At 31.6% G+C, this 18,047-nt stretch overlaps 2 protein-coding genes across 2 annotated transcripts; one reads left to right on the top strand and one right to left on the bottom strand.

The window, feature by feature from the left end:
* Positions 1-3,885: 3,885 nt before the first annotated feature.
* LOC128157830 (uncharacterized) lies at positions 3,886-6,268 on the bottom strand. The gene is made up of 4 exons (XM_052820476.1): positions 6,021-6,268; positions 5,104-5,164; positions 4,213-4,337; positions 3,886-4,083 (listed from the first exon to the last, which is right to left on the bottom strand). Exons 1-4 carry the CDS (start codon positions 6,064-6,066, stop codon positions 3,899-3,901), a joined length of 417 nt encoding a protein of 138 aa, XP_052676436.1. The 5' UTR covers positions 6,067-6,268; the 3' UTR covers positions 3,886-3,898.
* A 2,110-nt stretch (positions 6,269-8,378) lies between these two features.
* On the top strand, positions 8,379-10,911 carry LOC128157828 (uncharacterized). The gene is made up of 2 exons (XM_052820475.1): positions 8,379-8,496; positions 9,168-10,911. The coding sequence occupies exon 2, from the start codon at positions 9,175-9,177 to the stop codon at positions 10,819-10,821; it is 1,647 nt and encodes a 548-aa protein (XP_052676435.1). The 5' UTR covers positions 8,379-8,496; positions 9,168-9,174; the 3' UTR covers positions 10,822-10,911.
* The last annotated feature ends 7,136 nt before the right edge of the window (positions 10,912-18,047 follow it).

Here is an 18,047-nt window from a genome sequence, read left to right as displayed (position 1 = left end):
CCCCCTCTTTGTGTGTTTTTTTTTTAAATAACAAATATGAAACCTACACATACTTTTTTCTTTACCTAAGGTAATAGTTTAAAAATATAAGAAAAAAGTATGTCTATCCAGTATTGATTTTGTTATAAATAAATTAAAGAAGGGGTTTAGGTGTCTAAAAAAATAACAAACCATGTCACTTTCTAAAAACAAATCATACAGTACGCACTTGCATTACAAGGATATGCTCACCGCTATCTCTGGTTAACAATTTGTGTACTCAACTATATGTAAGCAATTTCAGAACATTGGTGTAATTTTAAAGAGGTTTGTAATACGACCTTGTGTTGTTCATAACTTTTCAACTGGTGTGCTATTTTGTAACAATAAAAAAGTATGCCGTTTCACGTGAAACGAGAAAATGTACACTTTATATCTTTTTTATAATTTATATTTTACATGAATAAGTCACAATGACGTATTGAAATCTTCAGTGAAAAGAAAAACGAAACTTTATGGACTTTATTATATAAGAACAGTTGTATATAAACTGAAAATGTTTTATTAAATTTCAACATTCCTTGTTAGGTAAATGTTTTGTCGCTTTTATATTTAATTTCCTGTTTCATTTTATTTCAGGAAATATTCACATGAAAATGTGTCCTGTCTTTTTAAAGGATAACATATTAAAGGGCTCATCTTTAATTTGCAACCGAAACTTCTAGAGCGCGTATAGGTTGGTATATTATTGTTACATGTAGTTATAATTATTGGTTGAAAAAAAAAAGTATTTTAAATCATTTTTATGTATACAACTTACTCCACTTATATTGAAATCGCTTATTTTGAAATTCCGCTTAATTTGAAATAGAAATAAATCCCAAGTTGTTGCCTCTCATATTCTTTGCATTGATTTAACGGATATAATGAAATCGGCTATTTTGAAATAACGCTTATATTGAAGCCACTGATCTTTCCTCAAATGTGATAATTATAGTTGTTTTTATAAAGGTTATATTGAAGTACTCCCTGGCGGCTGTCGTCACGGTTGGTGACTGTAATAATGCCAGACTGACCGGTTGATATACATTGGTGTGAATTAATTATTAGTTCTCATCATGTGTGTTTTTATACTTCTATTAAAAAGTGAAATGTATTCACTGTTGAATTTTTTGTTTTTACGAATACGGATGTATTGAGGCTAGACGAAATATGGAAACCCCACGGAAATACCTTATCTCAGGACGCTAAATACAAACTAGGTATGGCTATTGATGAAAGAACAAAGCCAAAATTCGAAATAGCTAAGGATTTTGAGATTATCGCGTGTACACTTACGATGGTATACAAGAGGCGTTCAGCAATATTTGAAGCGTTCGCAATTGAGTCTGGTGATTTTACTCTAAAACGTAAAAAGAATGCGATCGGAGATTATGATGAGGTTTAAGATAGTAACAAAATGAAACTTACAAAACTTTCGGATATTATTTTAAACAAACTTTCAAGGACTAATGTTCCATGTAATCTGTTCATTGTAATAGATGAATGATGACCAAATAATTTGTTCGGGTTTAGTTTTCTATGCTTACATCGGGATTGAACTTTCAAAAATGGCGGCTTCATGTCAGTCAATTTCGCTTATATTGAAATACGGATATATTGAAATAATTTGCATGGTCCCCTGAATTTCAATATATCCGGAGTAGGCTGTATTTACATTAATGCATAGCGGTTAGGCAATTTAATTGATCCTTTAATGCGTCAGAAAATAGATGCATTTGTTTATATCAATCCAACCTTTTATTCATAAAAATAAAAATCAAATGAAATAAATACTCAAAATAGTTTGCGTATGGATTTCAACAAATAAACTACAGTCTTAATATAAGAAAGCAATACTAATACTGAATACTGTATCAATTACATGTAATTTTATGTTAACAGGTTTAGTTTATCTGGCTAGACTTCTTATTACGTTTACCACATATGATTTAATCTCTAACTTATAGGAAATAAAGAATGTCTGTCTGTCTGTCTGTCTGTCTGTCTGTCTGTCTGGCTCATACCCTGATTACCCTCCCGACTAATCAACATGAACACATCACAAAACAATGTCTTTTTCGCATTGTAAATCTTCTAGATTTAGAAGCAAATAAGGAACAAAGAAAATAATGTGTGTTATAAAACAAAAAACAGTTTTAACACACCACACGAAACGTACTAACATTTGGCGAAGTGTGTTTTTACGAAAAATACAATCAAATAGGGATTGAAATAAAAGGTTGAAATCGGGAAATATTTGAAAAAAAACTTCCGTATGCATTTTAAAGAGAACATAATCCAATCTTTTAAAATTCGACCTGCTTTTAATTCAACAATCACCAGCAAAACAATTTATCACATTTGCTTTGTTGAATTTATTGCTGTCCACTTGATTACATCAATGTGTTTTAGACCAAACGTTAATTTTGCAATCTTTTATGTAGCAAACGGGCTGTGCATATTCTGTCATGTAAATTTAAAACAATGAAACAATTTTTCGAATCCAACGCATGACAAACACTTGAAACAATAAAGAAATAATATTTTAGTAAGAAAATTATCTTAAATAAATATAGGTTTTTATTTGTGGTGTAAATCTCTTTATCTTGTTTGCAAATATAAGAAATGAACCGTTTACAATAACTTTGAAACGGGAAAATACTCAAGCGATTAAAATTCAGTCTAAGCACTATAAATGTATTTTGGTTTTCTAAGTACATGTTCAAAAATGTTTGAACATCCGTTTCAGATGTCATGAAAAAAATCAATTAAGCAAACATTAGATGCGTATCGTCTAAAAAGTATACTTCAATAATGAAGAACAGTTTAATGCCATTTTGAAAATCGTTCATAATTATATAATTATACACTCATATGTCTCAATATTTATTCACTTAAAATTTGATCATTTGTCTTACCTTACATCATTTTCCTCCGAGTCTCAAAGTACATTTGAGAAGGCGCATATTTCACATCGCCACATCTGATCGGTAAAATGCACATAGCTAGGTTATATCAAATTTCAACATTCTTATGCAGGAAGTTGTATCAAGTGATACTATTATGCGTTACAATTCTTATCTTCTATTTGTACCGTCTAATGCGTTTAGATAGTACAATGTATGTGTATTATTGTTTATTGGATTTTTCTCAACTAAGTAAGATATGCAGTACATTCAGAAAATAAAGAAATGGTCCAAATATTTCTGTGACCAACTATTCCTTCTATCAGCTCATTGCGTGTAAAATGTAAGCTTGTGCCAAATAATCGTGCCTTTTTAGACAAACTTGATCTATTCAATATGATAGAACGCTGTCAAGAAAGTATATAATTGCTTAATTAAGCAAAGAGTTCATTATTCATCTCTAGAAATAATCAAATAGCATTTTTCAACCTTCGTTGTTTTAACTAAATTCAAAGATTTAATAGATCATGTAAAGGTAAATTCTTCGGAAAATGTGTTACAACGGGGGCGTTTAAGATAGTGGGATTGTGTGTGGTGAACTGTCTTCTTACTTCAACTAGAACATTCTTAAAAGATATATACTTTTGACGCTGGGCAATACTATCCTTAATAGAATTACATGTAATTGTAATCATACATAGTAACTAAAATGCTATCCTTATTTTGTTTTATTTCGCCATACAAAACCATTGAAAATACATGAATATAATTAGATTGATTAAAGAATATAAACAATAAACCACTTTAAAAATAAAGAAGGTTGAACAAAGACAATATGCGAGGAAACAAATCACTGTGGCATCAGTGTTAAAAATATACATACAAAATACAACAAAACAAAAACAAAACCTTTTCATCATTTAAAATTTGACATTGACTTTACACCACTTTTGTATTAACATGCAAGCATATTAATACTTTCCGTCTGTATTATATGTTCCCATTGGAGAGCCATAGTTGTTTTGCATGGGTTGAGAAAACCCCTGAGTCCCTGCATAATTAAACTGGTTCCCAAGATTTCCTGAATTGTCGGCTGGGTTACTGTATCCATAAGGAGGAGGGGGAGGATACATCTGTTGTCCACCATTTTGAATAACTAAAATGATATGATAAAAAATACTATCAATGATTATGTTTCTATATTAATATATGAAGGCCTTGGAGTGTGTTTCTTAGATTTTAGAAATAACTTTACAATTGTAATGAAAGCCGATATATCACGTACTTCGTGTATGAGGTGCCCGTTGCTGGACTTTGCAGCAGCCACACTTAATACAGATCATTATTACCACAGGTACAGCTATTATTGACAGACAGCTCACTACGATCATTGCAATCATCCAGGGTTCCCTTAAATAAAACAAAATAAGTGAATGCAAACGTAAAAGAACTAAGAAGGCTTTTACGAAATACTAATAAATTTTATAAAACCACAGCAAACTGGAAACCATAAGCAACATACTTATTTGGAACATTCCATTTTTCCATTAGTTATATATCACCATACATAACTTTTGTTGTTAATGTTTTTATTTCTTTATTGTACTATATCCTACATTTTAATATCAACTTAATCATTTGCATTGCATTCTCATATGTATGTACACTATACATGAATTTATTTGAGGGACACTGCATGCCATTAACTGATTAGAGTTTAACAGTAACTGGTCAGACGCCTTAAGTGTTGTAAGAACTAAGATGTTCTTCAATGGCCATATGAACAACGATGGCAGTGCGATAGCCTACGAAGGCTACCCGACATAGTTTGTATTGTTTTAAAATGCTTAACAAGTATACGATTTTGCCGGTTAAAGACGAAGAAAAATAATAATCCTCAGTGTCAACATAAAACGGTATTCATGCACATACATGTATCAATTAATGTGTACGTTATCGAAGCTAAAAAGTGCAACTTATAATATGACTGAGCATAATTGTGAAATTTTCTGATTGGAAAAAAACTCTTAAATTCGACCTTGCTATCAGTCGTATGTCGAGTATATTTTTTAGATATGCTAGAGATCCCTAAGGGTTGTCACGAGATTCATTATAGATAAAATAGTCAGGCAAACCGAGAAAATATTGTTAGTATGACAAGAAACGCTATTCTTACATGCTGTAGGATGTTGTTCTTCGGGATCTATATGCTGCTTCATTGCCCAGTATAAAGTAACCTGAAATCACAAAGGTCAAAATAATTGTCATACAGTGTACATAAATTTTGCCTAACTTGCAAGAAGATAATATCTACTATATCTTCATTTTATTAGCATGTTGTATATTTAGAGCAAGCGAGAGAATCCAAGAAAAGAATGTTAGAAAAGGACGATATCTCAAAACATATTAAAACGGCCCTTTTTTATAAAAACAGCTTTGATTTATCAATTTTCTGTATATCTTTAATAATTCATATATTTTAAGCTCTTTTGTTCAAGGAAAATAATGTATATATTTTAAAGGTAGACGTGTTCATTCAACCTACAAATAATACCACCTGAAAATAACTGGAAATTAAAAACTATACCTTGTGGGGTATGATAGATTATTTATGAAAGTACATCAGCGCTATAGAACGCAAAACGATTGAGGTAAAAAACAAAACTATTATATTCTTCTTGTAACAGCAGAAGTGACAACTTGAAAACATTTGGTAAGAAAAAATAAACTTTTTGTATCAGTGTTTTGTAAATAATGATGTAAATCAGGATGTATACATTATTTCAGTGTAAAATAACAATATCCATCATTGTAATTAATACGAACATAAACTGTCTTGAATATTGTCTAATTACAAGTGTTAAAACTGGCTTTAATTGTATTAAAAGTCATAATTTTTGCTAAAAATAATGACATTTGAATTTGTTTCTCTACATTGTTCCATACACATCTATTTAAAGCCCTTAAGTTCTAAGTAAGGACCTACGATAAACCTGAAAGTTTATTAACCTCAGCCATGTTTGTTTTCATTTTCATTACTTATGCGATCGGGTACCGGTGCATACTATGGTGAACAAATACTTTTATACTTACAAATAATAAACAAAGTACTTAAAATCCATCGGATATGATACTCCATTTTCAGTCTTCCTGGGAAAACAATTTACCTCCTAAAATTCATTCTTTCGAAATAACTCTGACCTGAAATAACCCACATTTTTCCAGAATCACGTTTCCATTGTTCGCGGGTAAAGTGTCTGATTGCAGCAATCGGAAATGTTTCGATATGTGACCACTGATGCATTGCACTGAAATCTAAACACAGCCATGTCCAAGGATTATACATCAAGGATTTAAATGGCCTAACTCTGCACTAGTCGAAATCAATATATGGTCTAAATAAAAAATGAGAACACGACGCGTTTTCTATAATTATACAAGTACATTTAAAAACGGGTATCCCGTAGGCCTATGTTGCATTATATTCATGCACAATGGAAAACATTATTTTTCAAAAAATCTTTGGTTTCATGAAAGAGTCAAAATCACATAACATTGTTTTTTTCTGTTAATTTTGGTGATCGCTTTGCTAAATAACTGCTGATTGTATTAAATTTGTTTTAATGCACGTATAATGTAGTAGTTTTATCTCCTCTTCCAACTACTGTTAATATGGTTAATACTACTTTAAAGACTTGCTTAAATCTCTCTTTTTGTAGGCGATTTTTGTTGCATGCATTTGTTACTAATAATAGGCATGGTATTCAACAATTATAGACCTCAAAGTACAATACTCTATTTTTTAGAGAATTTTTAGAATATCAATCTGTTTCCAGATAACCCTTTATATGTCAAATTTTTAAACATTTCTGTTTTTAAACTCTTATGAAAGTGAAATGTTATAAAGTTTGAAAATGAAAAACAAAATAATCATGATTGAAGTTTGTATGAATTTTATTGGAATCCATTTAAATATGAAACAAATTATTTTAAAATTATTTTAAGGCAAACTGCTGGATGAAATCCCACAAAAATCTGAAACTAGAAACAATATCTGTTGGTTAATGAGATGAAAAAAAGAAATTGAATGAAATTGAAAAATTTAAAAAAAAATACTTATTTATTGTAAAAATCTTGGTTTGAAGATCCTGTTTAAGAGTTGTCTTTCTTGATTTTACTTGGTCTCAAATATCTTGGGACCCATTTTCTAATTAAAATCACGAAGAAAATTTTTAAAAAGGTACAATTATATGCTAAAATGTAGGAATAATGCTAGTAGTGCTTATAATAATGTTTGAATCTGAAAAAATATATTTTTTATGAATGCATTATATCTTTATTTAACTGTTTAAAACAAAAACAAAATGTTAGTAGTTACATTGCCTTTTACTTTTTTTTTTATATACAATACAAATTATAAACAGCCATATGCATATTTTATACATACATTAGATGTCCATAGTGATACACATGTATGTGTGGTAATTAAAAACATGCTCTTTTTCAAGATTCTGTCGTTCCCTCATTTGGCTTGCAAATCTGGGCTTCCACTGCTATTGCTACCTAGCTCTATCTATTTTAATTAAAATACATTAGTTAAATGTCAAACTTTCAATGCAAGTCTTATACTGCAAATGTTTTAAATTTGGGAAGTTGGGATCAATTAACATGATGAGATGGTACTACGGAACTTTAGTTTTAAATTAATCATGCATATATGGTTCAAGTGAAAATATTATATCTGCTCACCTTTATCGATAATCCGTCACATATTTATGATCGTCTGTTGCAGATGGCATGACAAATATGTATTGCCAATAGCAGGGAAACAGTACATTATTTCGATTTCACGTTTTCTGTACATAACAGCTGATAATCAATGTTAGTTGAAAGCTTTAATCACGAAGGGAATTGACATATTTTCTAAGCGTTTTGGTGATTTTATTCTTGTCTCATCTCCCTCTTTAGAAGAGTTCAATTGAACGGTGTATAGCTATTTTGTACCACGATATAATGCTATCAATCCGGAACAAAATGGCGTTTGAAACGGATGTCAGACATATTGTGACGATGTAGCCTTCCACCTTAATTAGATAAGCTAACGACAAAAGCATGGTAGATCAAGCAAACTAAAATACTTGGAAATCAGCAAAAATTAACCTCGTACTAGTATTACCGCATCATTACTTCTTGACTGTAAAAAAAATATTGTTCGAACTTAGTTTGCTTACGAAAGATTTGTGACCTTTGTATCACGACAAACACTCAAATTTTGCTATATCATGAGGAACATAATTATCGCAATAGAGCATTGTGTACATATGAATTAAAAAAAAAACCTAAAAACTATCAGCTCAAATCGTGACCATGTCCTTTAAATGTCGATATATATAAAGTCTGTATCATTTAATCTTGGCTCTGTTAACAGTTTAGAACAATTAAGCTAAGTTCCAAAATATCGAAAATTCCGTCACGTGATCACATTCCGTTAGAGATCAGACATGTTGGGGTGCAGAGTCTTCTGCTGAGAAGAAAAATTTCCCAGGATATGTACTTTCTTTTAACTACGGTATGTACTCTTTTTAAATATACATGACATACTGTATGTAACTGCTTCAGCAGAATCTTTTTACAATTCATCTTGTTCTTTAGAAAAAAAAACTGTTAACTTTCATTTTTGATGTCATTCAAATCAAAGAGAAAGCAAACATACTTGTCAGTCTTCGAAAAAAATCAATTTCAACTAAATGTTAATCAAATAAGGTTTCAAGAATAATTAAATAATAAAAAAGTGGTCTTTACTCTTGTTGTCAATCAAGAGACAAACACACATGGCATACGTATATTGAAGTAAGCAAAGTCTCACATACTAATGATATACATGTACATGTACTTAGCAATGACAGGCTGGTCGGTCCGGAAATATGTATATCAGCAAGGGTCGCTATAATTCCGACTTTGACATAGACTTCCAAAATAGACTTATGATTCGCACAAAATGAAAATTGACTGACCAGTTTCATGACATACAAGAATACTTTAAAATGAAAAAAAAATAATTCATACATGTAGCTACATTATGCCAATGTACGTTTTATACTAATTAAAAAGTTACCAGTATAAATTGATTACAGAGTAATCACATTCCAGTTTGCATAAAAATTATACGAAGGTAATTATGATTTACAATATTTACCTTATTTTAAAATCAATTAAGTATTTGATCTTTAAATTTTGTAGAAGAATTATGGATCCTGAGGACAGTCTCCAGGATGTAAAACGATGTGACGCCTGTAAAACAGCAATAGTACAGAGCTATTGTGACATTTGTCACGTCAGCCTATGCAAGCTTTGTATAGGTGAACATATTTCAGATGACTATGACAATCATAAAGTAGTCTCTTTTAGACATCGAAAATCAACCTTGATTTATCCGAAATGTGAAAAACATCCACACAAAATATGTGAACTGCAGTGCAAAGATTGCAAAAAGTTTGTTTGTTCTTCATGCATGACGTCTAACCAACACAAAGGGCATGACTTTGAAGAAGTTTTGGTAGTTTTTAAGATAAAGAAGGAAATGGTTAAAAATGATTTGGAAGAGATGGAAAAATCAATTTCTCCTTCCTATGAAGAAAGTGTACTTGACTTGGAAAATCAACTTGCCAACCTGAGCAGAGAATATGAGAAACTTACATCAGAAATATCAGAAAAAGGGGAGCAATGGCACAAAGAAATCGACATCGTTATAAACAAAATGAAAACTCACATTATTGAGATAAAACTGAAACACAACGACATTTTACAGAAATATTTGGATGAAATCAAAAAGACACAGCCTCTCATAAAGCAAACATTACTGGCATTAAAGGCGATCGAAAATTCTACTGAAGTTTCTACAGTTATTGAGTACAGTTGGGAAATCGGAGAGTTTAGCAAGCTTCCACCAAGGATAAACGTATGCCTCCCAGAACTCATTCAAAAACCTATAGATCGTGAGCAATTCTATAATTTCTTTCGAGAGATCACACCTTTATCAACTGACACAAAATGGGACGTGTTGTCACAAAACAATTTCGTCAGAAAACTACTGGATGAACCAGAACTTGTTGCAACAATACAGACCGGAGGTGTTAATCTACGCAGTGTAACCTGTCTAAATGAACACACGATAATAACGAGTGGATTTGCCAATAATATTAAATGCTTTAACGTCAAAATTTCACTTCTCGAAACAATGAAACCTAAATCGGATAAAATACCAAACGATATAGCTGTAGACAGAAATGCATATTTATTGTACTGTGATGGGTCATCAGGGAAAGTTTACCAGGTAAAGAATGGACAACCAGAGGAGATGGTTATATTACAGGGATGGACACCTATTAAACTGTGTGTCACATCTACTGGTGATCTCCTGGTTACCATGTTCAGTATTGATCGGTCAAAAGTTGTCCGTTACTCGGGATCTACAGAGAAACAAACCATTCAGTTTGATGATGAAGGTAACCCTCTGTACTCAGGAAATTCTCAAATCAAATACATCACTGAAAACAGAAACCATGACATCTGTGTAGCTGACAAGGCGGCCGGTGCTGTAGTGGTGGTTAATCAAGACGGGAAATTCAAATGGAGATACATTGGTCAACCCTTTACTACCACGGACGAGCCATTTAAACCATTTGGTATTACATCAGATAGTCAGAGTCATATCCTGACAGCAGACGGTGACAACCATTGTATCCACATTCTGGATCAGGATGGACAATTTCTCCGTTACATTGATAACTGTGATCTAAAGAATCCTTACGGTTTGTGTGTTGACAATAGCGACATGCTGTTTGCCTGTGAGCAATACAAAGGCACTGTTAAGAAAATTAACTATTTGAAATAGAGACTTTAAGACTTCATTTTAGAACAATGATCTTAATCATTTAAGACTGAAATTTTTGTTACATTTTTAATATACACGATGTACATGTACCTAGGCTTGTTATATTGATTCTTTTGGTAATTTACGTATTATTTTATTTAAAATAGAATACGTCCCTTTGATATTTTGGGTGACTTCAAAACAGTTTTTTCTGTTGTGTTTTTTTTTACTCAGTAACTATGATATATTAAGTTTTTTTTATTGTTTTTTTTTTTTTTGTTTGTTTCATATTTGAAATAAAGTGACTTAAATCTCTCTATATATAAGTATTTCATGCATTTTTATATGCTTGTAGAATTAAGTTTGTCAATATTTCCGTATTGCAGCATTTGGAATTCCGCTGATTTCCTGGGAAAAAAGGCAAATACTCTACGTTAAAATCAAACTAAGGAAAAATTAACATACTCAATTTCAATGCGATGTAATTTTATCAAAGCTTCAAAATTATTTTATCAGTGTAAAGAGAGCTTAAAAAACAAATTCCGGATTATTTACTGTGGGATGGATGTACCTTGAGAAAAAAGCGAAATGCATTTTCATTAAAGTTTGTTATGTCAAAGGAAATTAATGATTCAACCAAATTAAAAATCTCAATACTCCTGAAGATTTCGCATGATGCACGGGAAGTAACTCTAACTAAAACTGCTGCAAACTGATTGCATCAACTGTGTCTTGGCGAATTCAAAACGAATTGAAACTGTTTGCTAGTGATGATGGGCTAAAATTACACGGGGCGAATATAATCATGTATACAGTAGCTTAATTAGAAAAAAATCACAGAGTGAATAATTTCTTATCAGTACTCAGCTTATACAGTGAAATTCCTTTTTAAAAATGTCCATGTTTTCCATCGCTAAAATTTCGAAAGATCATCATTAGAAATAGTATATATAGTTCTACTTCCATTTACTAAGGTTCTTAATCGTACCATTCTCCATATTACCATGATCAAAGAGAAAGGAAAGAAAAAACTTTGGGCAAAAGATGATCCGCCGATGTATATACATTGTCTTGTTAAATGTAAATCAGTTAGATTAGTTACAAATATACAATTAATGTATGGTCTCCAAAACAAATAAAATTGTAGGCTGCTTAATGATTTTTTAAACAAAAAATTGGTGTTCTACAGACAAGTAGCCTTTTTCAAAAACAGGTAAAAAAAACATGTAAAGTATGCTGAATTGGACATTTTAAACAAATATCGCGTAACTTTCTGTTGAAATATTGAACACATATTTAATTCCAAAATTGATATGCATCATTTGAATTATTTATGTTTCGTAAATTTGAATCAGTTGTCAGATGCAATGATTAAAGCTTCTGATTATAGGATTGTCTTTACGTCTAATTTTCACGTTAAAAATAAAAGTTTACATCCCTACTATCATTCATTCAGATTTCATTGGACCGTGAGAAGCTGCAGAGTTACCTCAGACATTTCATTTGCCATCTTTGTATTTTACAATTGAGTATGCGGCGCTTTTTAATCATTTTCAAAGACACTTTCTCAATGAAAGAGCTACATAATGAATGGGCCCGAGGATGGATACTGCCATTATACTGACTGGAGATTAAGAAATGTCTTATGCTGCCTAATACAGTGTGAACTATTAGATTGCCTGATGATGTCAAATGCTTTAAATCAAATGCATGACTGAGAACAGGAACCATGACACCTACTATCTGACAGTGAGACTGATGCAGGGGTGGTGGTTAGTCGTACCGAAAAATTCAGATGGAGATACACTCATGCAGTGCATCCCTCAGTAATCAATGACAAACTTTCAAAACCAACTAGTACCATGTCATATAGTCATGGTTGACACACCTAACATCAGATGTTTTAGAAACAACCGTTGTATCCATATTTAGGATCAGAATGGACAGCTTCTCTGCTAAATTGATAGAATCTTTCTGTATTGTTGATATGTTACAACGCACTTTGATTTTTTTTTTTTCAAAGTGCGTTAATTTTGGTACCAAATTAACGTACTCTGAAAAAAAAATGTACTTTGAAAAAATATTTTTTTCCAAAGTGCGTTGATATCGTCAATATTAACACACATTGTAAAAAACTGTTCTGGCTTTGGTCGAAATGATTGATACTTTTTATATATAACAAATAATTGTTTAATTCTTGTTAAGCTCAGTGGGAGATATCTTTAAAAAAATACCCAAATGCATTCTCAACTAACTTGTTTCTCGGTTAGAATATTTTTTCTCTCATAAATTAGCTTATGTAGTTTGATAATATACACATAAAGGACAACTCAGGAGATTTAAATTATCCAAATATGACATAAACTGCATTGCTTATTAGCAATTATCTTCCTACCGTTTTCATGTATGGAACAAATTTATTTCTTATCTGATACATTGGGCTATGCCAGAAACGAAAATGAGTTACATGTATATATATTGATGATGGAGATCAATGTATAACATATTTCAATTGGCTTCAATTCCATGCGCTTACAAACAAACATGATGTGAAAAAGGATACGTTAGTGATGTTTATCATAAACAATATAACCTTTTAAACATCAGTGCGAGAAAAAAAATCCAAAACTTTAATCTATGCTTATTTTAAAGTTTATAATAATTCATTGTTTGGCAATGTTACTTTTTTTTATAATGAAGTGATTTATTTGATTAGAATTTGAAAAGAGTTTATATTGAAACACTTGCAAATAGTTAACATACCATATTGATTAGCCAGCTCGTTTTTTCAATATCACTGTACTTAATGTACAACAGATTTTCTTTTTCCGTTCTTATACGTTTACTCCAAGTTGCTGAATATCATATGTTTTGGAAGAAAATATGATGGGTCGAGAACCTACTTCCTGAAATCAATGAAATGTTGTACTCAATCTGGTAATTGAACTACAGCAAAACTCGGTTATGACGAAGTCACTGGGACCTAAGAAATTATTTCGTTATATCCGTAATTCGTTATAACCGTATAAGAAATTTATTAAATTTACATAGCTGGGAATCCAAGATGACTTCGCTATATCCATGAATTCGCAATATCCGTGTTCGTACTAAACGAGTTTTACTGTATACCTTTTGCTAATCCAAACCTCCACCCTCGTTCTCAAAGACGGTACATTAGATTCACTAGTGTTACCAAAATATCATACTATAAACTAATTAGAAATGTTGATTTACCTTCATAACGCACTTTATAGATTTTTTTTTTCAAAGTGCTTTAACTTAAAGCATTAAAGGACTTTGAAAAATGTTTTCAAAGTGCGTTGATTTGACCCCAAATTTAGAATGTAGTTTTTTTTATGTGCGTTGCCACGCTGGTGCAGTAGTGCGGGTTGATTAGGACGGAAAAATAAGATGGAGATAAACTAGTAATCTTTCAACGTTGACGAAGAAACCGCCGCGATATCAATTAAAACAGCCTGACTTACTGAAATATTATGTATATATAGGCTATATGCATGAACTACATGCGCATGTTCACGTGTAACGGGCAGTGAATTTTGGTTTCCAGGTAATCAATCATTCATTCAACAGGTGGAAATGGTCTTACCTGTTTAATGTGTGGTTAATTTGGTTTAGTGTTTAATTAAATCGTCCATTCATCAAAATAAGGAAGTAAATAAACGCCAACATGTATATTTGTTTATGATGAAAATAGGTGGATAAGATACGCAAGTGATTGAGAGGAAAAGTAACTTAAATTATTGTCTCAAAATTCCTTTTACCTTGTCAATTCTGACATGTGCAAATACATTTATATTCGCCAATGATATTTCTATGTTACAGACACAAGAGGCATAACTCTAATTGCAGTGTTTGTAAAACGGGGGGGGGGGCAATAACAAATTCATCACATGTTCAACGAGTCGATCTAACGAGATTTAAACGCTAGCTTCTTCCATTCGTATATAAAAGTCAAGCATTGTTTACATATACAAAAACATAAACGAAAATTGATTTTGTTCCGGAAAAATTAATGAGATCCTGAATGGGTTTTTAACCAAAAGATGAGCAGCCAGGCAGAAAGCCTGGACAGGTGATATGATCAGGTGTATCAATCTACCTTGATTTTCAGGTAATTGATGAGTTTTTTTGAGACAGGGCAGTGTGTTGAAATTGAATGAAATCAGGTATACTCTTAAAACACATACTAGATTGAATTGATAAACGTCGGGAGGCTTGTTAAATAAACATTACTTTGATCGTTTCGGTGAATAAAGCACATCTTTACATGTAAAGATCGAGAGATATGAAAAAATCAAGTAATTTATCTATCTTTCTCTATTTATCTTTTTATCATTAACTTTCATCGCATTTTTTTCTCATTATTAATTTACGCGAATAGTGTTTAACACCCTCTATCATAGAAATGACTTTGTACGTACGCAATAGTTTAAAATAAACTAAAACAAAACTACATTTATCATTTAACAGAATACCTTTCAGGATATTTGATAAATGGTACGTTCTTTTCCTTGTCAAATTTGTGTTAAATTTGGCGATAATATTTTTAATAAAAAAAATAATAAAAACAAACAAGTAAGAAAACATGCTCCTGATGATTAGATTAATTTATTGAATAGAAATACACTACAAATTAAGGCATTTTAAATTTTGCTCGCAATTGCGTTTGTGTGACAGAAGTAAGTTCGTGTACATGTACATGTAACTACAGTGTATAAATTGATTTAATTCTATTTCATGTGCAATACTTTAATATATTGGAGCAATATAAAAATAATGCAGCAAACACCGATCGAACTTTTTACAACTGAATTTTTATAGGTTTTGATTATTTTTATTGAATCCCCATTATGGGGAAATTTATGATGGATTCGTTTGAATACTAGGATATACAATTTATGGATAAGGTAAGAAACAGGATTTGTCCTTATTATTTGAATTTATGAAGATTGAAGGTTAAAACAGGAATGGTTACAAGTTACATGCATGTAGACTAAGTGAACTATTTACTCATACATGTTAATATATGATTATGGCTTATCAGGAAATTAAATAAAAACTCCTTTTTACACAATGGAAGTGTGCTAATATTTACGGATTAATTTTCTATCATTGAAAGTTATTTGTATAATTTGCAAAATAATAATTTTAAGAATTGAAACGCTACAGGTACTAGAACTGGTTACCCATTGTTTAAACACAAATTCTTTAGGAGAAGAGTTTTAAACGCTTGTTTTTACAGACTCTTTGTTACACACCACATTTGAAATAGTGTGACTATACGTATACCGTGAAGGTAATTTAACTGACTAGTATCTGTAAACGTTTAGTGACACACTAGATGATGTTAGATTCCACAGAGAGAGAGAGAGAGAGAGAGAGAGAGAGAGAGAGAGAGAGAGAGAGAGAGAGAGAGAGATCCATGGTGGTAGGAGTGCTTGAACATATATGAACCTATATGTATTTTAAACTAACAGGATAATTTTGAAAAGTCTCCACTTACATGATCACTGCTGTGGAGAAGAGTATTTAGAACAAGGCTTTATCACAATCGAACACGTGGTGTAACAAAATCTATAAAACCTTTATACCTTAAAGAGTAATAATACAACAGTTAATACCGGATGAAAATATATGGTTGGCCAGTGGCGTAAATGTGATAATTATGCGACAAGATACTCCAAGATTTTATACCCACCGTGAGCACTGTCGCCGGGGCCGCGTCGTGTGTGTTCTATAAAACCACACTCGTAAAGAAGATCACAGGAGATTTACGACTCCACTTTCTGACCGCCAATTGATCGATCATATCTGTCTCATCGAACACATTCAAAACACGATAAGCTGCTAATTGGCCCGCCCGAATTGCCTCTGGTCACGCGTTTGGTTGTTTATAGCATGACGTGTTAACAGTTTGTTTCAGTAATTAATTTCATCTTGTTTTTATTAATTTCTGAACAAAATGACACGGGTATTTCCATGCCTTGTGGAAGTTAATATGTTCAATTGTTAGATATAATTTTTAATCCCAATTTCAATCATTCATTTTTTTTTTCAATTTGCAACATGTGCATGTACAATGTATAGCACGTGTAATATTGATTCAGTACTTAGTATAATAATAAGGCTCAGTTCAGAATTAAGATTTTCGAACGGCCTAATAAATATCTATACCAAGTTTAACATGTATTTTGTTTTCATTATGTTGCATAATTTGTTTTTTTTCCATGTTAGTTTGTATTCATTATTCAATTCTGTAAAAAAGAAAGAAATAAGAAATTAAGCTGTCATGTGAATGATGATAAAAACATTTGTCGTTCATTTTTATCATAAACTAAACATGTGTTAATATTGATATTCAATTCAAAGATAAACTTTAACAATTGCAATAATATGCTTCATAGGAATTTGATTTATTTTGAAATATCTTTAAATTTTCCATTGTTTCAATTTCAAAATAATATCCCTAGCAATGGTTTTTTTTTACTAATGTCTTCAACAATATTATCCGAAGACTGAAAAGGTTTCGTTTGCATTCCGCGGCAGCAATTGCTATTCATCCAGAAACTTTTAAAAATGCTTGACTGTGTATTTGTAAACAAATGTCTAAACAAATACATGTATCGCACATCAATCGCATTTGGTCACCGTTCTTAATGATTCTACGACTATAGCACCTTATACGATAATATCGCACGCAAAAACTTCGCACCTGCGTCGTAAAACAATATCGAGATGAAAGGAAACGCTGATAAGTGTTATCGTCCAGGCTATGCCTGATCATGAACTACCCCCCGAAACTCTCACAGACTTGCACGAAATGAACTGCTTTTAAACACAACCGTCGTAAAAGTTTGTTTTCATTTTACAGCAAAATAGGAAGAATATACCGCCAACTGTACTGAAACATAATGAGAAATGTTTGTTTTGAAACTACATTTACAAGCTGAGAGCGTTTACGCGAAAGTGATATGTTGATTCTAACGTTCAAACATTTACACGTTTGTTTACAAAATACTAAAAGAAACAAAAATAAAACCCGCCTGTGTGGGCAAAACCACATTATGTATACACCCATAAATGAAATACATCATTTTAACAGTTTAAAGCAAATTTTGGTTTACCTATTCTTTAAACAGTCAGCCGCATTGTCACGTGACCTACACAATAGCCAATCGCGTCACCTGTAACATTGCAGCGTATCTCTAACTATAGAGTTTGGTAAA

The sequence above is a fragment of the Crassostrea angulata genome, chromosome 8 (assembly GCF_025612915.1).
Source record: "Crassostrea angulata isolate pt1a10 chromosome 8, ASM2561291v2, whole genome shotgun sequence".
In the NCBI taxonomy this organism is placed as follows: domain Eukaryota; kingdom Metazoa; phylum Mollusca; class Bivalvia; order Ostreida; family Ostreidae; genus Magallana; species Magallana angulata.
This window is presented reverse-complemented; position numbering and strand designations above follow the sequence as displayed.